Below are 25,013 nucleotides of genomic sequence, written 5' to 3'. Positions count from 1 at the left end.
TCGATATGGTGGTGTTGCTAGTCCAAGGGGGCAGCCGAAAAACGTTTTTCACATATTTGTAAAAACAATTTCAAATGTCAGCAATGTCAATGCGAGTAAAATACTGCCAAAAAGGTTAGCAAGCATATACGGGACTTCAAAAGCATTGCAAAGAAATCCTAGGACACGGTGAACCAAAGAAAAGTAAAAGTGTAACATTAAACCAAAAATGATCCAAAACAAAGTCAAATAATTTTCAAGTGTTTTATACTCGGAAACCATAGTACTATCCATAAATTACCATCAATAAATAAATGAACTCCGAAACGAACAGGAAAACAATAAACAACTGAGTCAAACTCAAAATGAGCAGAAAATAAGATGAGTAGGGCTGAAATTTTGACCAGTGTTTACATATAGTAATGGTTACTGGGAAGAGTGCAGACGTTTTTAGAGGGATTCTTTGGCTGGGGGATGGGTCCAGGGGAGGGGGTTATGCTGGGAAACTTTCCATGGAGGAACTTGTCACGGGGAAGAGACTTTCCATGAAGGAGGGCAGGATTTTCTAGCATTTTTAAAAATGAAGAAAAAATATGAAAAAGTTTTTTTTACTGAAAGTAAGGAGAAGCATTAAAACTTAACAAACAGAAATTATTACGCATGTGATGGTTTCACCTCCTCCTAATACCTCGCTGTTAACTCTAAAGTATTTTTAGTAAAAAAATATTTTTAGTTAAAATATAATGTTTTTTTCAAAAATCTTATATATGTAATTCGGTTGATTTAGTTGAAAAACTCAAAAACGTAAATATTTCAGAAAATAAAATTATCATTAGCTTTGACATTGTGCCTATGTATACAAATATTAATGTAGCAGAATCCGAGAAATTATTAGAAAATAAAATAAATAAAAATTACGACTTAATAGAAGTGTCAGCAACAGGATTAGATTGTGACGTTTTAATGACCTTGGTTAAAATTTGTAACAAGTACTCAATGTATTTCCAATTCCGTTATTCGTTCTCCGAGCAAACAAATGGCTTACCCATGGGTGCGCCTCTCTCCGGGTTACTGACGAATATTTATGTAGAGCATATCGAAAATTGGGCATTAAATTCGTATTTTTTTAAATATATCTTTTGGCGCCGTTACATGGATAATGTAATTTCATATTGGGACTATGAGGAAAATGAACTTATGGGTTTTTTAGATCACCTTAATACATATGATAGGAATTTACAGTTTACCTTAGAAATTGAAATTGCAAATAAAATCTCATTCCTAGATGTTCTAATTATTTGTAACTTGGATGAACTCAGTTTTACTATTTACAAAAAACCAACACAAAACAATTGATATTTACATTTTGAATCAAACTACCCCCCACAAGTTAAAAGAGGTGTCGTAATATCTCTCGTCGATCGTACCCTAAACATTTGTTCTGATTCCCACAACACAGCTGAACTGGACTTAATCAGGGACATACTTTTGGGAAATGGGTATCCTATTTATTTATTAATAACACAATTAACCGTAGACTGAAAAGACACTCCCTTAAAATCAACGATAATTTACCATGTGACAATCCCGATAAGCCCCAAAGCATAATTTACCTCCAATACATCCCAAAAAACACTAAAAATATTAAAAAGTATGCACACAAAATAATCTGTATGTTGTATTTACCATTAATTTAAAAATCATAAATCTCCTAAGCTCTGGTAAAGATAAAACTCCAGTTACTTGCCAAAGAGGTGTCAATCAAATACCATGCGACTGTGGCAAATTCTTTGTAGGGAGAACCCACCAGGATTTCGAAAAACGCCTACAACAGCATAAGGATGATATCATCAAAGCTCTGAATTCTAATATTACTTCTGTTTCTTTTGATTCTGCTTTGAGCAGCCATGTTTTTGAAAATCCTAGCCACAAAATACTTTTTGAAGAATCCGTCGTTATTAGCAATGACCTAGGCATAAAACAAGCACTTCGAGAAGCGATAGAAGTCAGACTTAACATTAATAATAGTATTTCCTTAAATAGGGACTTATGAGAATATTCACTAATGCTCTATACACAAACCTAATTAAAAATGACCTTACGAAATATTATGAGAAACCATTAGATATTAACACAGAACCTGTAACAAATAGACCTATGAGATCAGCAGCCAAAAAACTAGGCTGGCATTAAAAACGTGTTTTTAAGTCATTTTCTTTCATTTCAATGAATTGCCTCGTTTCATCACAATTCATTTATCAGTCCTGGTTGAACTTCTCTGAGGTAAGGTTGCTGGGCTGTTTTGAAAAAACTTTTCATTTTAGTTAATTGATTTTATCCTCTTGTAAGTTGATTCTTCTTATATATTTTTGTATTGCTGAGGACGGCCCTTGGACAAAGGGTCGAAATATTCATTCTAATTTGTTTCCCACTGTCCTGAGAAATTCCCTATTGTTCTTCTTGTTTTTGGTCAAACGAGAACCTCTCCTCGAAAAATGTTGACCCGAAATCACGATTTTCACTCTAGATCGCACAATTTCTCTGAAGAAGTTTTTTAAGAGGAAAAGCCCTATTTTAATTTTTCCGGCAGCATATATGTCGGGTCTGAATTGTCTTTTATCTACGTTACGATTTATATGTATGGATTTCAAAGTGGCTAAATCAATATACAAAAGGGAACTAATTCAATTTGAAAAAATAGCACTTCCTAGTTACGGACCTGACTTTTGTATCTAGAAAAGATTGTTATCAATTAGGTCAAAAAAACATTTGAAACTTATGCTGCCCATTGACTTAATACATCTAAAAATGAAAACATCAAGTCCTTCAAATTAGCTACATTTAAATTTGTCAATACAACTAATTTAAAAACCAAATTAAGAACAGCACCACTTAATTGAGAAGTCAAAAGCGGTATAAAAGGTAGAAATTAACCAAAGTTAGTTCAGTTGTTAACTCACTACATGCCAAAAAGTTGTTTAGGGTGATCATATTAGAAGAATGCCTTGTCCCGAGTCAAGAGAACCAGAGCGCAAGGCCCCAGTAAGCAAATATTTTTGTCTCGGTCATTTTTCGTTTAAGTTATTAAAAGTGCAACGATTTCATCTAGTGTAAGAATAAAATTACAAAAAAAAAATTCAACTGATTTTAAAATGCAAAATAGACTGGATATATTATTCATTAATACTATGTTTTTTTATGTTCCTTATTTTGCCTGTTCGAATATCATTTAAATTTTCTTTGCGGAATACCAATAAATGGATTCGATTATGAAATAAAATCCCACATTAAAAGTTTAAAAATTTGAAATTTAGAAAGGGATTGTAAACATTTGATATTTTATGGGTTTCAGGTACAATCAAGGCCGTACCCATGGGGGTGAGGGGCTAGGGGGTTTAAATCCCCCTCGAAGTGTTTGTCTGACTCGTTAAAACAGTACAAAAATGGATATAATCAAATTTTATCTGTTTTCTAAGTTTTCTTGTGACCCCCCTAAAAAAAATTGCGCAAAACAGTCCACCAAGATGGGTCATGGGACGAAAAATGGGTTTATTTTCGTCTCCTTCATAATTTAACAATTGAAAATGGCTAAGTATGCCTAAATAATTGCAGCTAATACTATTAAATGACTACTTGTAAAATTTGCCTAATTTCGGTTTTGATTTAGCACCACATGCACTAAAAAAGACACTTAAAATGCCATTCATAAAGCGAAAAAGCTTGGAAGCATAAAACGTACACCATTGTAATGTTTATCAAACAGTTCGTGGTAACGAATGTGTAGTAAGGAGCGACCCGGCTCAATAGTAAACAAAACTCTAGAAACGGAATTTTCATACTAAAAGATACATCAAAAGAATAGGATTTTTATGCTGATTTTAAATATATAAGTTTCATAAAATTTAGTCTTACCCATCAAAAGTTGCGAGCCGGAGAAAATTTGCCTTATTTTGGAAAATAGGGGGAAACACCCCCTAAACGTCATAGAATCACACTATCGCATTCAGCGTGTCAGAGAACTCTACTGTAAAAAGTTTCAAGCTCCTATCTACAAAAACGTGGAACTTCGTAATTTTTTGCCAGAAGACCGATTACGGGTGCTTATTTTACGGGTGTTTATTTGCTTTTTTTGTTTTTTCCCCAGGGGTCATCGTATCGGCTGACTGGTCCTAGAATGTCGCAAAAGGGCTCATTCTAATGGAAATGAAAAGTTCTAGTGCCCTTTTTAAGTGACTAAAAAATTGGAGGGCACCTAGGCCACCTCCAACGCTCATTATTTCCCAAAGTCAACGGATCAAAATTATGAGATATCCATTTTTTTCAGCATAGTCGAAAACCATAATAACTATGTCTTTGGGATGACTTACTCCCCCACAGTTCTCGGGGGAGAGGCTGTAAGTTACAAACTTTGACCAGTGGTAACACACAGCAATGGTTATTGGGAAGTGTACAGACGTTTTTCAGGGGGATTATTTTGTTGTTGTTTTTTTTTTTTGGGGGGGGGGGTTAAGGGGAGGTGGCTATGTGGTAGATCTTTCTTTGCAGGAATATGTTATGGGGGCAGAGAAATTCAATGAAGGGGGGGGGATATTTTCTAGAACTATGAAAAAACAATGAAAAAATAAATGTGAAAAAGTTTTTTCAACTGAAAGTAAGGAGCAGCATTAAAACTTAAAAAAAAGATTATTACGCACATGAGGGGTTCATCCCCACCTAAATACCTCGCTCTTTACGCTAAAGGATTTTTAGTAATTTCAGCTATTTATTTTACGGCCTTTCTGGTTCAGTGGTCCTTCTTAAAGAGTTGGGACACACTTTAAGCTTTAGTGTAAAGAGTGAGATATTAGTGAGGGGAATAATTCCCCTCATTTACATTATAAAAATATAAGAATATAAAAGTTCGTTACGTAAGTTATTCTTAAGTTACGTATATTTTTTACTAATAAAAATGTTTGTTAAAAATTAAAATTTCTAGTTGCCTTTTTAAGTAACCGAAAAATTGGAGGGCAACTAGGCCTCCTTCCCCATCCCTTATTTCTCAAAATCGTCTGATGAAAACTAAGAGAAAGCCATTTCACCAAAAAAAAGAATTGTCATGCAAATTTAATTTTAATAATTTATGTGCGGAGAGCCAAAATGAAACAAGCATTAATTCAAAAACGTTCAGAAATTAAATACAAATAAAAACTAGTTTTTTTAACTGAAAGTAAGGAACGACATTAAAATTTAAAACGAACAGAAACTACTCCGTGTATGAAAGGGGCTGTTCCCTTCTCGACGCCCCGCTCTTTACGCTAAAGTTTTTTACTCTTTAATAAAGTAGAATTGAGAAAAAGAGTCAAACTTTAGCTTAAAGAGCGGGGTGTTGAGAAGGGAACAGCCCCTTTCATACACGGAGTAATTTCTGTTCGTTTTAAATTTAAATGTCGTTCCTTATTTTCAGTTAAAAATCTAGTTTTTTTTATTTAATTCCTCCAAAACCCTACACTGGAGGTTCGCAAATCATTCCTCCCGTAGACTCCCCCTTCCGGTGTACTTTGTAAGTACACCGGAGACTATAAATAGTCTCCTAATAGTCACTATAAATAGTGAGCAGACTATAAATAGTCTGCTCATCAGCAGGCTAGTGCAACATTGGCAAGACTAGCAGACTACCTCAATATTGTAAAAATATGTTTAATGGCTCATTTTATAGCTATTGCTCATAGGTACGTGTTTACTATAAATTCCACCGTCTGCAGCTTCTAAATGACGCTTTCCGTTAGGCCCCGATTTACATCTTAATCATGGAGGTGGATGAGGGGGAGTGCAGTTTGGCAAGGACGCCAATAAGCAAAGTTTTGGAGAGGACCCAATGTGACAAATGCGCCAATAATTGACCAAATTCACAGATTTATTTAAAATTTTTAGCGAAAACAGAAGAAAATAGCAAGGAATGAGTGGACCCGAAAAACCTTGGGGGCCTGCCCCCTCCCCCTGAATCGGTCAGTGCTTTTGGTGTCATGTCTCAATTGGAAAAGATGGGACTAATGGGCTACCAGAAAATCATAGGGAGATGTTTAATGGTTTATTTAAGAGCTATTACCCATTTCTGCGTGCTTAAAAAAAAAAAAAAAAAAAAATATCACTTTCAGTGCCATTTATCAATTGAAAAGGCTAGAAGTAAATTTCATGCTGTTGGCCCTTTGTAATATTTATTTTCCAAACCCTTCATTGGAGGTTTACAATCGCACCTCCTATATCTTCTCCCTCCCAGCCCCCTTAGTTTCATAAATCGTCGGCTCACAAGCAGGCTACTGCAATATCACCGGGACTAGCCGACTACTATACCATCGTAAAGAAAGATTTAATTGCTCATTTAAAAGCTATTGCTCAAATCTACGCGTCTTTTTATGTTATTAAAGAAAAAAACTAGTTTTTTTAAATGAAAGTAAGGAGCGACATTAAAACGTAAAACGAACAGAAATCACTCCGTATATGAAAGGAGCTTTTCCTCCTCAACGCCTCGCTCTTTATGCTAAAGTTAGCCTCTTAACTCTACCTCTTAAAATAGTAAAAAACTTTATTTTAAGCAATTTCTGTTCGTTTTAAGTTTTATTGTTGCTCCTTACTTTCATTTAAAAAAAAACTTGTTTTTTTTATTTAATTTCTGGACGTTTTTTAATTAATATATGTTTTCATCTTGGCTCTCCACACATAAATAATTAAAACGAAATTTAAATATTATTTTTTTTGGCTAAATGGCTTTCTTGTAGTTTAATCGGAAAATTTTGAGAAAAAAGGAAAGAGGAAGCATAGTTGCCCTCCAATTTTTTGATTACTTAAAAAGGAAACTAGAACTTCTAATTTTTTTACGAACATTTTCATAAGTAGAAAAATGTACGTAATTTACGAATTAACTTATGTAACGAACTTCTATATTCGTATGTTTCTATATACTTCTATATACTATATACTTCTATATTCGTTTATGAGGGAGTTCACCCCTCGTCGATACCTCGCTCTTTACAACTAAAGCTTAAATTCTATCTCAATTCCTTAAGAATGACCCTTGAATCACAAACGTCGTAGAATAAATAGTTGAAATTACTAAAAATATTTTAGCCTAAAGAGCGAGGTATTACGAGGAGGTAAACCCCTCATATGCGCAATAATTTCTGCTCGTTTTAAGTTTTAATGCTGCTCCTCACTTTCAGTAGAAAAAAACTTGTCATATTTATTTTTTCATTGTTTTTTAAATAATGCTAAAAAATCGTGCACCCCCTTCATTAAAAGTCTCTTACCCCATGATAAGTTTTTCCTTGGAAAGATCCTCCCACGTAACCCCCCACCTCAACTCACACTCCCAAACCAAAAAAATCCCCCTGAAAGCGTCCGTACACTTCCCTGTAACCATTACTATATGCAAACACAGGTCAAAGTTTGTAACTTGCAACCCCTCCCACGGGGACTGTGTGGGAGTAAGTCGTCCCCAAAGACATAGTTATTAGGTTTTTCGACTATGTTGAATAAAACGGCTATCTCAGAATTTTGATCCGGTGACTTTGGGGGAAATGAGCGTGGGAGGGGGTCTAGGTGCCCTCCAATTTTTGGTGACTTAAAAAGGGCACTAGAAATTTTTATTTCTGTTAGAATGAGCCCTTTCGTGACATCCAAGGACCACTGGGTCAATATGATCATCCCTGAAAAAAAAACCATAAACAACCATCCGTGACTTGTCTTCGGGCAAAAACTGCAAAATTCCACATTTTGGTAGATAGCAGCTTGAAACTCCTACAATGACGTTCTCTGATACGCCGAATCTGTGTTGTGATTTTCGTTAAGATTGTATGACTCTCAGGGGGTGTTTCTACCTATTTTCTAAAATGAGGCAAATTTTCTCAGGCTCTTAACTTTTGATAGGTAAGACTAATCTTGATGAAAGTTATATGTTTACAATCAGCATTTTTTTGTGTAACTATTGGTATCAAAATTCCATTTTTTAGAGTTTCGGTTACTATTGAGCCGGATCACTCCTTACTACAGTTCGTTACCACGAACTGCTTGATAAATTTTACCATCTATAAGTGCCATATAGCGACTAAATCAGGACTGTTAGTGCCTTTCATACCTTTTTGTTACTTTTGTGCGAACCGAACCAGTTTTTTTGAGGGACGGAGGGGTCTAAGTGCAAAACCTCTTCTGGATACTACCCTGTAAAAAGAAACCTTAAAGCGTTTGGCAACACTTTTACATTTTTTTTTTTTTTTTTTTTTTAGTGTAACACTAAGAATAATTAATTGAATGTGCGTAGCTAGTAAACTTAGTGCATTAATAAGTGCCTGATCCCAGATACTGACAGAAAAAGGATTACAAAGCTTAAAAATGTAAAATATCGTCACATTGCGGAGGGGACAACCCATTTCATATACGGAGTAATTTCTGTTCGTTTTAAGTTTTAATGTCGCTCCTTACTTTCAGCTAAAAAAAATAGTTTTTTTTATTTAATGTTAAACTAAAGACGTGAAGCGGTGATGAAGTGTAGGTCTAGTGAGGTTGTAGCGTGAAGGGTCTAAGCAAGATCTTAGGTAGCTGATATCTAAGAATTTTTAGATACGCATGATTTTTAAATTATCTAGATTCTGCTTAGCTTATTTTTCACTAATTTTTTCAGGGTTTAAATGCTCGTCTGGTTTTTGCCATTTGCGCTGCTGCTATAGGATCTGGATTCCAACACGGCTATAATATTGGTGTTGTCAACGCGCCAGGAAAAGTAAGTGTTAATTTCAATGATAGACCTTAGCTGACCTTGTATCTAAAATATTTTTGTTTTCCCTAACGTAAGCAAAGAAACCCTATCTTGTGTTTTCAAATAGAAATTTGCAGAGAAATAAGGGGTGGAGAAGGAGGCCTAGTTGCCCTACAATTTCGATTACTTAAAAAGGCAACTAGAACTTTTAATTTTTAACGAACGTTTTTATTAGTAAAAAATATACGTAACTTAAGAATTAACTTACGTAACAAACTTTCATAATCTTATATTTTTATTATGTATACGAGGGGGTTTGTACCTTCGTTAATACCTCGCTCTTTACACTAAATCTTAAGTTCTGTCCCAATTCTTTAAGAATGACCCCTGAATCAGAAAGGCCGTAGAATAAATAGTTTAAATTACTAAAAATACTTCAGTATAAAGAGCGAGATATTTATCTCCTAAATACCTCGCTCTTTATGCTAAAGTATTTTTAGAACCCCTCATATGCGTAATAATCTCTGTTCGTTTTAAGTTTCAATGCTACTCCTTTCTTTCATTTGAAAAAAAAAACATTTTCATGTTTATTTTTCATTGTTTTCTTATGGTAATGCTAGAAGATCATGCGCCCTTTTCCTTGAATTTTTCTTCCCCTATGACAGATTCCTCCAAAGAAAGATCCTCCAACATAGCCCCCTCCCCTCAGCCCCACCCCAAAACAAAATAAAATCCCCCTGAAAACGTCGGTACAGTTCCCAATAACCATTACTATATGTAAACACTGGTCAAAGTTTGTAGCTTGCAGCCCCTCCCCCAGGGATTTTGGGGGAGTAGTCATCCCCAAAGACATAGTTATTATGGTTTTCGACTATGCTGAACAAAATGGCTATCTCAAAATTTTCATCCGTTGACTTTGGGAAAAAATGAGCGTGGGAGGGGGCCTAGATGCCCTCCAATTTTTTTGGTCACTTAAAAAGGGCACTAGAACTTTTCATTTCCGTTAAAATGAGCCCTCTTCCGACATTCTAGGACCACTTGGTCGATACGATGACCCCTGGAAAAAAAACAAAAACAAATAAACACGCACCCGTGATTTGTCTTCTGGCAAAAAATACAAAATTCCACATTTTTGTAGATAGGACCTTGAAACTTCTACAGTAGGGTTCTCTGATACGCTGAATCTGAGGATGTCATTTTCGTCAAGATCCTACGACTTTTAGGGGGTGTTTCCCCCTATTTTCCTAAATAAGGCAAATTTTCTCAGGCTCCTAACTTTTGATGGGTAAGACTAAACTTGATGAAACTTATATATTTAAAATCAGCATTAAAATGCGATTCTTTTGATGTAGCTATTGATATCAAAATTCAATTTTTTAGGGTTTTGGTTACTATTGAGCCGGGTCGCTCCTTACTACAGTTCGTTACCACGAACTGTTTGACTGGGACAAGTCCAGATTGACTAATCCCCCTCAATTTATTAGCATACCAGTACAATATTTTACTATTATACCGTCTATCTGCATCTTCCAGATCCTCGGCAATTTTATCCATTGCCTGCACTTCACACCTCCTTAGTTCATATTTTAATACTGTCTCCACTTTCCTTACATTCCTTTTGTTTTTATATGATATATAGCTCAAGTAGTTCTTGTACAGGCCCCTCCTCCTGTCTACTAAACAAAAAGATTTTAACTAACACTCTTAGCTGCAGCCTAACTTTCTTCCCTAAAATACTATCAGCAACTTCACAAATTGTTTTTCTAAATTATTCCAACCATCTTCCGCACTGTCAAATTTTAAACTCTCGAGTTTAATATTCAACTGTTCCTGGAAATTTTTACTCAAATTCTCATCCTGGAGTCCTCCAACATCATAACTTCCCGGGAGGTAGTTACCCTTCCAAAATTTCAGCTTTAATTTAACCCAAGACACAACTATATGGTGACGTTTGCTTTTTACATCAATAATAACACTATTATATACCCTAGTAATGATTTTTTTTTATTTTAAAATATTTTCAATAAATCAAAATTTTGAACTTGTGCAACTCTATTGCACAGAGCTCAACGGGGAGTCAACTCGAGGCTAGCCCCCATATTTGGTTTATGTTCGTTCATATAAGTTTTGCTCGTTTTAAGTTGTGCAACTAATTTTTACTTCACAAAAGAAAATTTTATTTATTATTTAAAATTAATTTTTTTTTAAGGAATTGAAGCTAACAAATGACTTTGCAGGGAAAAAACTTTAATTCGTATTTAGTTTAACTATTTATCAAAATCGTGATTTTTTATTCTAATAGAATATTATATTCTAATATACTCTAATTATATATTACATTTATATACCACTACCACTACTAATAACTCACTGCAGCACCAAGCCGCCTAAGGCCAACACAGCTACGCACGCTCCTCCTCCAACCTAATCTATTCAAGGTGTTCCTTACTCTTTACACCCTCCCAGGAAGTTCCCATTTCCTTTAAATCTTTGTGACAATTCTCCCAACCCAGACGAGGACGACCTGCTTTCCCTGTAGCCCCAGGCGGCTGGCCAAATGAACAATCTTCGGCAATCTGTCATCCTTTATCCGCAGAACTTGGCCTAGCCATCTCAACCTTTCTTTCATTATAGCCCTAAAAAGCGGATTATATTTATATAAAGATAAGAATATATATTCTTCTTTCCAGTTGATACAACAATGGATTAATGTCACTGATTATGCTCGATCTGATTATGCAGAGGTACCAACAGAAGCCAGTATAACATGGATTTGGTCTGTAGCAGTTTCTGTGTATTGCATTGGAGGAATGATTGGTGGATCCTTGACAGGGTTCTTTGCTGAAAAGTTTGGCAGGTAAGACAATTGTGTGTTTGATCTTCATGAGGATAACTATAAAATAAACAACAATATTCCTGAATTGGTCTAAAACTTGACATTTAGTACCTGTTTCAGAAAGATAATCATAACACTTATGCACTTGCGAAATAATTGCCAATGTTGTAATGGATAATGCATAACTATTCTGATTGAAAAGTTCAACTCTGTATGAAAGAAGGTAATATTCAATTTGGCTTTAGACATATTTTAGAGTTTAGAACAATTATGGGCTCAGAAAATTAGCTTTCAAGGGATGAGGGCAATATTTTGAACGGACATAAACAACAAAATGTGCCGGAAATAGCCAACTAACATGTAGTTATAGAATTCAAAAGAAATTATATAAGATTTTGTAAAAATAATACACTCTTCAGGTTTACAGGGAGGATACGTTTCTCTATAAGGTTGGCTTGATTGACCTTAAAAGTTGGAGTTTACATGTGAGGTTCAATAGTTTTTTGAAAATTTCTGGCTATTTTAAATTTTTGATTACCCTTTTTAAAATCCATCCCTACCAAAAAAGAAAAGTTCTACTGGAGATGTTGGTTCCGGCCGAACCGTTTTCGTGCCAATCTTATACTTACTTTCCGAGTCCTCACTGAAGAAAGTTAGGAATGGCACTCAAAGCTTTAAATGATTTTTATGTACTTTGGAAAGGCCTTCGACTCTGTGGATTGGGTAAGTTTGTGAATGATCTTTCTTTATTATGGGATCCCAATTAAAATAATAGCAATTATCATAGCTCGTCACGAGGACAGCGAGTGCTGCATCAAGTCACCCAAAGGCCAAACCGGATGCTTTCGAATTCTATCTGGCGTCAAACAAAATATTGGTTTTAGGTCTAATAATCAGGGAGGGGGGGGGCAAGGTATACCAAAGAAACGTTAACATATAAAACGAAAAGCATTTAGTGTGGGAAGGGTTGCGGCAGAGGGGTAGCTGCCCCTCTGTCCAGGTCTAGAATTGTCACTGATCTAAATTTAAACCACATAAGTATTAAATATGATATTCATTAATAAAAAAACATAACAAACGAAAAAAAATTTTAGTACCATTGTTCGCAGTACAGTCCCATTTCAGTGCCATTTTGTTTTTCAGGAAAGGTGGGCTTATTGTAAATAATATATTTGCAATGATTGGCGCCATTCTCGAAGGTTTTGCATACTCTGCCAGATCTTATGAAATGCTTATTGCTGGAAGGATATTTATTGGAATTAATTGTGGGCTCAACGCCGGATTGGCACCAATGTATCTTAGTGAAATATCTCCAGTTAATCTTCGAGGGGCGGTAAGACACTTCTCTTTTATTAATTAATATTGGCAGCTAAAGCTTTAATAGAACAAACTTGTTTTAGTTTAACTATTCATCAAATTGTAGAAGAAATTTATCAGCATGTGAATGAGATAAGACTTGCTACAAATATAGTCAAAGTGCCCGCAAAAAAAGCAATAAAATATTTAGGACATTCACCGATGAACGTCGACATTCACCAATTGGTGGACATTACATACACGCCAGCGCTATATCCGAATTCTCATGAATAAAAAAATGACAGAAGTCTCCACAGTTCGCCACAAATTTTTCTATAGCTTCTCTTTTAGCTTTTATGTTTCCTTTTATTGAAAATAAATTAACTATAGAGATTTGTAAATAACTACACTTCTCTTTTGTTAATTAATATTAATCGGCATTTCCTGCTGAAAATTGCCCATAAAAAAATTCTGCGTGGAAAATTATTTTTACCCCGTTTTCGTTTGAAAAAAAAAACAGAATTATTTTTCTTTTAATTTCTAATCATTTTTCATATCATACTGGAAATAAAACCTCCGTGAAAAAATTTTCTGGAAATTTTCCCCTCCCAATATGTCAACGAAAAGTTTCTCCGAAATGAAATTCCCCCGTGGAGAATCTCTCCTGTGGAAAATCTCCCCCAACCACAACAATATCCACCAGACAACTACAACTCCTTTGAATATTTAACCTGGTCTATTTCACAGGAATATCTTCAAATGTAAAATTGAATTGACAAAGAGAAAGTATGCCAAATCAAAATAACTCTGATAAATTCCTCCGTATATAGTTTCTCTTTGAAAGTTTATCCTTGAAAACCTCCCCTCCCATGGTAAATTTTCTCCTTGGAAAAGCCCTTGAATCAAATTTCCACCATCGAAAAATCACCCTCCCCCAAAAATGTTTTTTTACAAACAGGTAAACTCGTGTTCCATGTTTTTGCTTACTTTCGAGGTTCCCTGTTATAGTACATCCTGGGTTGAGCGAATTGCCTATTAAATCAATAATTTCTAAAATATATAATTATATAATTATATTATACTATAATTTCTATGATATATAATTCAATAATTTCCCGAGGAATTTAATATTAAATCAATGATAGGTGTTGCTATAATTACAGAATGATTTACGCTAAACATGAAATAGCTTAGGTAGTTAGTGTTACCCAGCTACTAACTGCTATTGCTACCAAATAGCCGTAGTATTAATAGTTTTAATAGTAGATAGCAATAGCAGTTAATAGATTTAGGCTATTGTTTACACATAGATTTAATACCAAATAGTTTCAGTACCAAATAATTTTACTTCCACTATTTTAGTAAGAATTTCCTACCAGAAAAATGAAAGTAAAAACAGAAAGAGTAGAGACAGAAAAGATGAGGGTTGATTTGAAAGATCAAGCTGGCCACTTTCCGCCACCTGCCATAAATGTCAGAGCGTCACTTAATCTTTCTGAAAAACCACAATAAACCCATTTTGAAAGTGAGCTAGCCCTCGGTCAGGGTCGTGTCCAGGATTTTGCTCAAGGGCGGATGGTTACGAAAATAATTGACGGGGTATTTCCTACCAGCAAAATGAAAGTAAAAACATTAAAAGAAGGGACATAAAAGATGAGGGTTGATTGGAAGGACCAGGCTGGCCACGGTTTTCAAAGTGAGCCAGCCCTCGGTCAGGGTTGTGTCCAGGATTTTGTTCAGGGGTGGATGATTATCAAATATATCGACGGGGTACCTACTTGCAAGAGATAATGTGGACAATGAAAAGGATAATGTAGGAGCCAGAAACATATTTTGGGAGAAGAGACTCAAACTGGTCATTCCACTATTTTTGGAACCTAGTTTCGGAACTAGTTATTGACTTCAGTAAGAACTGAATGAACAGATTTTGTTCAAATTTAGTTAGCCGTTTTTTTTTTATTTACTTGCTCTGTCTGGTTTCATTTATTTCGGTCTTATATCCTCATTGCTTAAATTTTTCTCATTATTGTTAATTTATTATTCTAGGTTGGAACAGTGTATCAACTAGTTCTAACAATTTCAATCTTGATATCTCAAATCTTGGGAATGGAGAATTGGGAATGGGTACTGAAGTACTTTGGCCATATCTTTTAGCATTCACAGCCGTACCTATCCTCTATCAAGTTCCCGCGCTCATGCTTTGTCCCGAGTCACCCAAATATATCCTTATCACCAAGGGGCGAGTTAAGGATGCGGAAAAAGGTAATACTCGATTTTTTTTTTAGACTGAAGATTAAGATTATAAAAATGAAACGAAGCAAGTTAAATTCACTTTGTTTTTAAAGGGAAATATTTGAAACTAAACCTCAAATGAGAGAAAATATTTAAATAAGAACAGGTTTTATTTTCATTGCTTTGCACAACACAAAAACCAATTGTAGACGAACGGTAGAGGAAAGGAGATTGTAGTGAAAAGTTAGAGCAGCTAATTCTGTTTTTATGAAACACACAGTATGAACAGTAGAAAAATTTCTTCAAAAATGATACAGATTGAAGCACTCAGAAACAGAAATATGGTTGTGCCACATCAATAAATGGAGACATACCAAGAGAGAGAGAGAGAGAGAAAAAAAAATCAATTTTCAGATGTTTTATTTTTACATTGGGTCTTGTTACAACCAGTTATTGGGAAACAGCTTCCCCTGTAGTGAAGCTTGGTAGTTTCCGTTGCGTATGAAGGGTAACTTTGTGGAAATTGCACTTTTAGGACTGGCATCTTGGTACTACATCTCTGTAAGGATATTTAGTCACGGAATCTGGGGAGGATGTTTAAAATAAGATTTTAAGGAGGAAATATTTAAGCAATTTATAATCGTAATGAAAGCATAGAATTCGCTTTTTCGTTATTTATAACATGTGAAGTTTATTTATAAAATACCTATTTTTAAATTCTAAAAATTTTTATTAGCAGTATTCAACATGTCAAAAATATAATCATAATTTCCTCCTGAATCTAAGTGTTAATATCATTTGCATCACAGAGGTAGAGACTAGGTGTCATTTGAGCGGATATTTTTAAATAATTTATATTCTTTGGCATAGGTATGATCGTGTCATAACGGTGTTCAATAGAAAAATTGGAAATCCCTTATATATAGCACCCATTTTCGCCGTAAACGACTTTCGTTACATTTTAGAGCTACTTGTTTGGTACCAATACCTTGGGAAAATAAAGATGCATCAGTCTTACCTTAAAAAGATTTCTTTTTGTTCAGAAATGGAGGAAGGAAAACCATCAGTAAAGGAATTTTAGAGGGACAATCCTGTGTAAATCGTCAAAAAAAGATAAATTTTTGGGACATTTGAGGTGAACTAATTTATAGCATCTGACCTATGACGACGCATGGTAGAAGTGTCTCAGGCATGGTGGAACCACGGTGGAGGGTGATCGTCACAAACAAAAGCTTGAATAGCCTTCAGTCAGTGAATTAGTTGACCTAAAAGCTCAATTACTGGCGTTGAGGTGTGCTTAAAATTATTAACATTATAACAGGTTTGAACTACTATATTATCTTCATAATTTACCTAAGACCACCGAGTATTCATGGTTTCTATGTTTAAAAAAGAACAAATTAAAAGCAAAAATTAAACAAGAAAATTTCAAAATTCATTGAGAACAACGGTGAAAATATATCTTTTTCAAAGAACAATCTTTGACAAGAATTGATACTTTAAATTGTTTTTTTGTGCTTGATCGTTCGAGGCTTACCCTACTAAATTTAAGTTGTATAAATAATCAATAGAAAAACGTTCTAAATTCGATTTTCTTCTAGTGTTAAATTGGCTGAGAGGTACACTCGATGTCAAAGACGAGATGACCGAGATGAATGCCGAATTTGAAAGCCAGAAAGCAACTGCTGGGACCGGTTTAAGGGAAATGTGGACGGATCCAAGTTTAAAGTCACCACTGATTATTGCTGTTATGATGCAATTGGCGCAACAGTTGTCTGGCATAAATGATGTAAGTACTAGATATAACTAAAATTACTTTTATAAACGAAGAATGTAGGCAGAAGGTCTAGGAGGATCGCTAGGTCATAGAATGTGGGCACAAGAAGGTTTGCTAGGTCTATTTCTGCAAAAACGTTTAGGTAACTTCACCATCTAATGACAGAAATCATAAAGAGAAAATATTGTCCATGTATATGGACATATATATGGACAGTATAACCAGTTCCATATCCGGGATATTTTTGGATAAAGAGGGAGGGAGGGAGAGGGGTACAAAAGAATATTTTCGGGAGGAGAATACAAAAAAGCATCAAAAACTTGTTTGTGTTCGTTACGTTTTTACGAGTCAGACAGACATTTTGGGGGTGGGAGGTTCAAACTCTATAACCCCAGTGGATACGGCCTTGAATATAGCATGCAAATATGCTATAGCTCCATATAAACTTGAGAGGGGTGAGAGACCCTGTTTTCCTTATAATATCTGCAATACACAGACTATAAAATAAAGAGGAACCTCTAAAAATTACCTAAGTATTTGTTTCTTGAAAGGTATACCCCTTTCTCCATAGCTAATTGTGTGGTTCTTCGTCTTGATCCAAGCCAGAGGAAAAACCAGATCTGACGTATCCACCTCATAGAATCAACTATGAGGTGTATTACCATAGTAAAATATTATGTATAATATTATGCCCCATTTAGTAATGAGACATTTAGTAATACTATCACCCAGCTCTGCTGGGGCATATACTATGCCCAAGTTACTTATGCCTGAAAAAATTCCGATTTGTTGAATTTTAACTGCGCTTTTTAATTATTTTTTACTAGTTTGGCATTCACTCAACAACTGTTTTTACTTTGAAAACATCGTTTCATTTTGTGGTGAAGGCGAAGATTCTTCAGAAAACAAGACTATCGTAAGGTATTGCCACTTTAAATGACAACGAAGATACTTCTCTGGTACCCAGATCAGGCCTTTTCTATTCTAAGTTTGGCTAGCAGTTTATTTACGAAGACAAAAAAAATGAATATAAAGACGACAAATGGGTCTATGGCCAGTAAACGAAAATGAAAAGAAAACAAGAAAAAATCAGACGACTTTTTCGCTGATAGACAACAAGACGTCTTTCAGCGTAAGAAAAAGAGAAACTAGAAACTAAACAATTTGTATTCTTTAAATTTAAAATAAAATAACCAAAAATTTCAGCAATTAATATTTAATTCAAGAATAAAGAAATCTATTGCATAAAAAATCTTTTTTTACATAATTTTCAATGAAGAAAATATTTAATTCAGTATTTTTACTTCAAAAGATATAACTTTACACGAAAACAAAAAAAAAATGTAGAAAATTGGAACCAAACGACCCTGTAGGTTCAGCTTAAGGACTGCACCACCAAATTTATTCAGATGAGAATAGATTTCCGTGGCCACAATCATTCAGATCTAAAATTTATACACATGCTTGAGTCAGGGATAGTGTAGAATTAGAAGGAAACAATCAAGTAATTGGTATAGGTATTAATCAAAATTTAACGACCGTTTCATTGAATAAAAAGAATAATAACGTGTACATATTTTTAGGTAATGTTTTTCTCGACTGCCATATTTGAGGATGCAGGCTTAAGCACCATTACCTCTCAATATGCCACACTTGGTATGGGTGTCATGAACGTACTTATGACCTTTGTCTCTATGGTATTGATTGAAAAGGCAGGACGAAAAACACTGCAGCTAGTTGGTCTTTCTGGAATGCTCTTTGTTGTTATACTTCTTACTGTATTTTTAGCCATCAAGGTAATTAAGTCTTCATTTTTTTTGGTGCTTAAAATGAATATGTAAATTGAACAGTCTTGAATTTAATGGTTCTGCCCTGTCATTAGAAAAATCTATACAAAATCTAAAAGAATTTCCCGCTCTAAAAATGAGAAGCTTGTTACTGTTCCACTTCTCAGCAGAACTATTTAAGTCCCATAGTGGCTGATTAGAATCGTTTGCAAGGGGTACATAAAAAGGGGTATAAGTTTGCAAGGGGTATTAATTTCAGTTTGGAACATTTAGCTACTATGAAGTAGCAAAAGTAGGCGTGGTCTCAGCACGATGTTTTACATGTAAAAATCATGAATTACAAAAAGGGGAGTGAATGAAAAAAATACGGAGGGGGTGAGGAATATACTTTTAGCAGCTAGACCTTTTTTCAATGAAAATCAGTGGCTGATTAGAATCGTTTGCAAGGGGTACATGAAAAGGGGTGTTAGCATACTGTTAAAGTGGAAGAAGACTTATTTGCATTTGAAACTAGAGTCTTGAGGCTATATGCTAGGTTCTGTTTTTATGTAAGGAATTACAATTAATGGGTAACACCTAAAGTTCAGCCTAAAACAGATAGATTCAATTGTAAGGCGCTTTAGCATTGTGCTGATACTGGATCACCGGTTGCAGAACTCGTCGACCCTTGGTGATTTTGGGATCTGTCATTTTGTGTAAAATTTTGTGTAAAGTTTTTGAAGTTTTTGATTGATTGAAGTCTTAGTAAAAAAAAAGAAGGGAGTTCGGAGTTCCGTCTGATCTTAGTAAAAATAGTTGATCTTTCGCATAAACTTGTTGCTTTTTGTTTTTAACAAAAGTATGATGGAAGGGGACTGCTATCCCCCATCCTGTGCACGTCCCTGATATGAGGTACATATTCTTTATTATCAAATAGCTTGTGTTAACGCACTTTAAGTAAGAAGCGACTCGGCTCAATAGTTGAAAACTTCAAATATGCAAATAAGACTCTAGTTACAAATAAGAACACTCTAATTGCATCTCTGTAATTCAAAATTGCAATTTAGCTTAGTTCCATCTTTTCTCACAAATTAAGAGATGTTTATTTAAAACTCATATATTTTTTCTCGTATGTGTTAACTGTTTTTTTTTGTTCCTTAAAGTCAATTCAAAATCACAATTTAACCATGAGCCACTGTTTAGTTTTTTTCTGCATTTTAATATAACATCGATCACCATTTTTAAATATAAAAAATTTTGAAGTTAAAGTGAGCCTGCTAATTTTACAGTGGAAAAAGATTTATTGTCGTTAATACTAATTTTGTTTATGAAAGTACGAGAAGCATAAACAACTAAAAAGGTGGGTAGAAGCCATCTAATAGGATTTTCTTTTGATTACTGACAATATGGACGCAAAGGAGTGTTTATTTTGCAAAAGTTTTAGGGACAGAGTTAAAGGTGTTGGGGACAGTATTGTAAAAGAGCTATCGAAATAAGGTGTTAACGAATAATGCAACGGATAAAGTAGAAATTCATTAAGTTTTGCTCATTTGATGAAAAATATGTTTCAGTAGAATTGTTGTTGTTGGTGTAATTGGATGGAGCTTCCAGAATTTCTTCTCTATGCTCCATGTAGAATTGTAATTCTTCCCCGTATATTTGGATGCATTTTGGTGGACTTTATCCTAAGCAAGACAGCAAAGGCAAAGGGAGATGTGGGTGAGAGTATAATTTTAATTTAAATTTTACTGATTGCTTCTGCAACAAACAAGTGAAATAATTGAAAGTTTCCTTTTGTCTTTGCATTTGTTATGTCCTGGATATTTTACATAAAAGCCTCTAAACATTCCTTGATAATTTAACCCTTATCCTCAAAAATAATAGTAGTCGTAGCTGTATTAGTAGAATTAGCAATGATAATATGCAACTAGCTGCTTTTGATTGGTACACCTCCTTTTTATGTCTCCTGACAATTTTACAATCTAAGCTGTTTGTAAGATATTGCTGATATGCCCTTTCAAGGAACTGCATGCTAATAATGTAATTTAATTTAGTTCACCATCAGCCTAACTACTGTCTGGAAGCTTCACCTTATGCCTTGAGCTTTGGTAGTGGAATCAGTCGTATTAGTCATAGAATATATTCTGTATGAAGTTTTTTAAATGAAAATGTTTACGAAATAAATACATTTTGAAGCTGTCGCTGTAAGATTAATAATGTTTAATTAATTAATTAATTTAATAATTAATTAAGATTAATTAATGTTGTTCGGAAAACCGCACCTATTTGGAAAAGGTATTCCCAAAATATATCAGTTTTCCTAAAAAAATTCTAAATCTAGGAGGAAGGCTTTTTCTAACTGGAATCTATCCCTTAGAAGCGAGATCCATCCTGTATTGGCCGTTTATTGCCTACCCGTATGTCGGGTAGTACGGGAATATGTGTATGCATTGTTTTGTTAATAAGTCAAACCATGCCAATAGTTTTTCTACCTAATAAAAAAATAGACATCATCTTGAGTTATTACTGATATGTTTCTCTATTGTAATCAAATTTTTCCATCCCAGGATATGGCCCCTTGGATTCCGTACATCAGCATTGTCCTAGTAATTGCATTTGTTGTGGCTTTCGCCACTGGTCCAGGTTCCATTCCTTGGTTTTTAGTAACTGAACTATTCAATCAATCTGCCAGACCACTTGCAACATCTATTTCAGTTAGAGTGAACTGGACGGCAAATTTCTTCGTTGGTATTGGATTTCTGCCTCTTGCAGTAAGTAAAATTTCTATTAACTACAATGAGAAGATAAGAATTAATTTATCAAGAATAAAATATTACAATAAATAACATAAAATTTGCAAAGCTACGTACAGTCAAAAGAGGGAATTCTTAGAACTTCGAAAAAACTGTTCAAATAGTTCGGATTTTTACTGGGAAAATTAGTAGTAAAAACTATTTTGGAAATATACCGTAATGAACAAATATGTCAAAAAAGGAATGGAATTTCTACCATCAAGTCTCTATGCTATGATTTTGAATAATTTTGATAAGCGTACACCGTCTGAATGTTTTTTGTGTTAATCAGTTCATTTGTATGTAAGAACCGCATTGTGGAATATTTAAACTTGTCCTAGCATAGAATGCCGGCTATTTAGTAAATACCTAAATACAGCGTTTATTTAGTAGTATATAGTAAAGCTTTTTGGACATTAGTTTTTTAAACATTTCTTCTAATTACTTAGTAATAGCCAATTAAAGGTAAAAAAATTTAGAAATTTTTGGAAAATTTAAAAAAATGGAAAATTAATAGTAAAAATTATTTCCGAAACATACAATAATGAGCAAATATTTCAAAAAAGGAATAAGATTTCTACCATCAAGTCTATGTTATAATTTTGAATAATTTCGATCAGTGTTCATCGTCTGAATGTTTTTTTTTTTTGTGTTAATCAGTTCATTTGTATGTAAAAACCGCATTGTGGAATATTTAAACTTTGCCAAGCATAGAATGCCAGTTATTTAGTAAATATCTAAATACATCGTTTATTTACTGGTATATAATGCTATATATTAAAGCTTTTTAGGCTTATTTTATAGATCTTTCTACTAATTACTTAGTAATAGCCAAACTATTTGACCCGACCCCCCTCTAGAACAAAGTTTTCTACTTTCTCCTATATAGGGCAGCCCTTCCAATGACTAATTTATTGCATTTTTGTTTTGACGAGTACTATAGTAAATTAAAATCATTGCAGTGATATTATTTCTACAGAATGTTTTCAACTTCAACGTTTCAGTTTCGATTACAAGGAGATTAATTATTTGGAGGAAAAAAAATCATCATCGCCATACGGCTTTTCCTATGTCCAATGAAAGGAGTTCTTTAAATCTGTTTTAACATCTTTTTGGAACATCCTTTTGGAAAATTTAACATCGTTTTAGAATTGAATAAATTAGAACTGAATGAATAGCCTATATACCTCAACTTAAGTTCCATAGCTTTCAAATTCTTAGTCAAAATATCCAAGCAGTATGTTTAACAATATTATAATGTTTATGTTCATCACTTAGGGGAATGTGCTACTTTTTAGAATTGTAAAATTTTCATATCTTGTTTATTAAAAAAAATTCAGTTTGCTGGCCAGTATTTGTAATTGGTTTGGTGGTCTGAATAATTATATTTTAATTGATTTGGTGGTCTTATAGGGCTTTGACATTTCCAAATAAACAACAGAAAACTAAAAGCTGGTACCTGCTTTCCTAGAAATCGGAAGGAAAACCTTTATAACGTTTATGTCGTTAAGGTTTGTTTTGTGTCGTTAACGTTACATATGTCGTTTTGTGCATGACATTTAATTTTTAATTTATATTCAGTTTGATAACTTAAATTAATCTAATATATATTTAATTTTCAATTTATATATGATTTCAATTAAAATTGTATCTTCAAAAAGTTTGTTTTGTTATTAAATGGGCAGAACTTAATTTTTGGAGTTCAGGAAAGGGGAGGCCCTAAGAGTTTTTTAGTATACAAGGTATAAAATTTCCAAAATTTTAGCTGAAAGAATTTCTTTTTTGGCCATTAGGCCACAAAAAAAGACTTGAATTTTCACTATCTTTCAGTTAAACTTAACAGTCAAACTATAAAATGCAACGGTCAGTCAACAGCGAGGCTTGAAAAATTATTTTGTGCTTCCATATCATCTAGAGACATAAAACATTGACATTGTGTCAAAACCTCTGTTATCCCTTTTTGAATCAAGTCTGCACCGAGGCAACAGTTTGAACTGGTAGATCCTAGTTACTAGCAGAAAAGTTGCGACAGTAAAGTTGCTAAAGCTCCTAGTATTTGTAGCCAGATACCATAAATTAAATATGACCTCACCTTATTAATAAGACTACGATGCATCAATTTAACACTAGGTCAAAACATCATTTGAATTTCAGATTCCTAAGAAATAGACTTTAAATTTAACCAAAACATTTCAGATAACTTAACAAAGAGCCAAAAATTTCAAGAGCCAAAAACATATTATTTCATTTGCTTTTTTTTGTCTCAGAATTGAACACTGTAACTCTTGGGCAGCTAACAACATTTGGAACTTTTGATTTTTCTTTTTAGCGCTACAGGAAGCATCAGCGGCGTGAATATTAGGGAAATGTAGGGGAGGGGGATTTTCTTTCAATTCAATAAGTATATCTCCCAAAAAAGGTGTTTTGCAAAAACTAGGGAGAGGAAAAAAATCAAGGAGGGTGGGGGGAATTAGTGAATTTCAACAGAAACAGGGGAAAACAGGAAACAGGAACCTATCAAGAAACAGGGGTATCTAATATCAAATACTAGATATAATCAAAATGTTTCAGATCACTTAACAAAGAGCAAATAAACTACAGTCAAAAGACCCAAATTTCATATTCCTAAGAACTAGACTGTAAATCTAGCCAAAACATTTCAGATCACTTAATAAAGAGCCAATAAACTAGTGTCAAAAGAGCCAAAAACTTTATTCTGCACATTGTCTCATTTTCTTTTTTCTTTCAACCCTGGACACTGCAACTCCTGGGTACTTCTACTTGTAGCTAACTCTTTTACAATAGTTTTCTCGCTTATTCTTAAGTAGCTTAACTCTTGAATGACTATCTGCTAATTAAAGCGTTGTTTTTACTGCATAGACCCACTTCTATATAATACAGCTTGACGAGATGCAGTGTTTAATTATTTCATAGTAACTTATCTTTTGTTTTTTTTTTAGCAACTACTTGGTCCATGTGTTTTTGTCATATTTGCTGTTCTGTTGATCGTGTTCATTTGCTTCACAGTCAACCGCGTACCAGAAACAAAGAACAAAACAATTGAAGAAATAAGTGCAATGTTCAAACCCCCATCGGACCTCCCCTCTCTTTGAGTTTCATTTTATTTACATGAATGTAAATACCAAGCTGTATATTTGTATGATTTAAAATAAAATTGTATCCTTTTTTATCAGTCGATTCTCTACTTTAGAAAATTTTATGACTTTTTAATATGTTTAGCTAGCTAAACTAAAAAGAATAAAACTGAAACCAATGAGTGAACAGTTAAATTTTTAAACCCAGCTGGGAAATAGGTACTGTGAGGAAAGATTTCCGTAGGGGTCCTAGAGATAAGGGGAGTTGGGTGGGCTCCTTACCAGAAGATTTATTTTACCACCATTTTTTTATATTTTAGTTTCCTCCTTATTTAGGATCTTATAGAAGTTATGGGAAAAATAAATTCGTTTATTGTTCTACTCTTAACTATATGGGGTGAGTAAATAAAACGCTCCAAATTAAACCAAGTAAAATCTGCTCAAGAGGGACTGAAGTACCCCTTCTCCTGTAAAATGCCAGTTTTTACTACTTTATTTTTAGTGTTTTTTTC

General features: G+C 34.0%; 1 protein-coding gene and 1 pseudogene across 1 annotated transcript in view; one reads left to right on the top strand and one right to left on the bottom strand.

Annotated features, from left to right (window-relative positions):
- The window catches only part of LOC136033514 (gastrula zinc finger protein XlCGF71.1-like), a 4,874-nt gene extending 1,904 nt beyond the window's left edge, over nucleotides 1–2,970 (bottom strand). The window contains exon 1 of the mRNA XM_065714261.1: nucleotides 2,940–2,970. Coding sequence (XP_065570333.1) covers nucleotides 2,940–2,970 — 31 coding nt within the window. The remainder of the gene's footprint in view (nucleotides 1–2,939) is intronic.
- LOC136033513 (solute carrier family 2, facilitated glucose transporter member 1-like) lies at nucleotides 2,810–24,519 on the top strand (annotated as a pseudogene).
- Nucleotides 24,520–25,013: the final 494 nt, after the last annotated feature.

The sequence above is a fragment of the Artemia franciscana genome, chromosome 12 (genome assembly GCF_032884065.1).
Source record: "Artemia franciscana chromosome 12, ASM3288406v1, whole genome shotgun sequence".
NCBI lineage: Eukaryota > Metazoa > Arthropoda > Branchiopoda > Anostraca > Artemiidae > Artemia > Artemia franciscana.
Note: the sequence above shows the minus strand (reverse complement) of the source record. Positions and strands in the feature narration are given on the sequence as shown.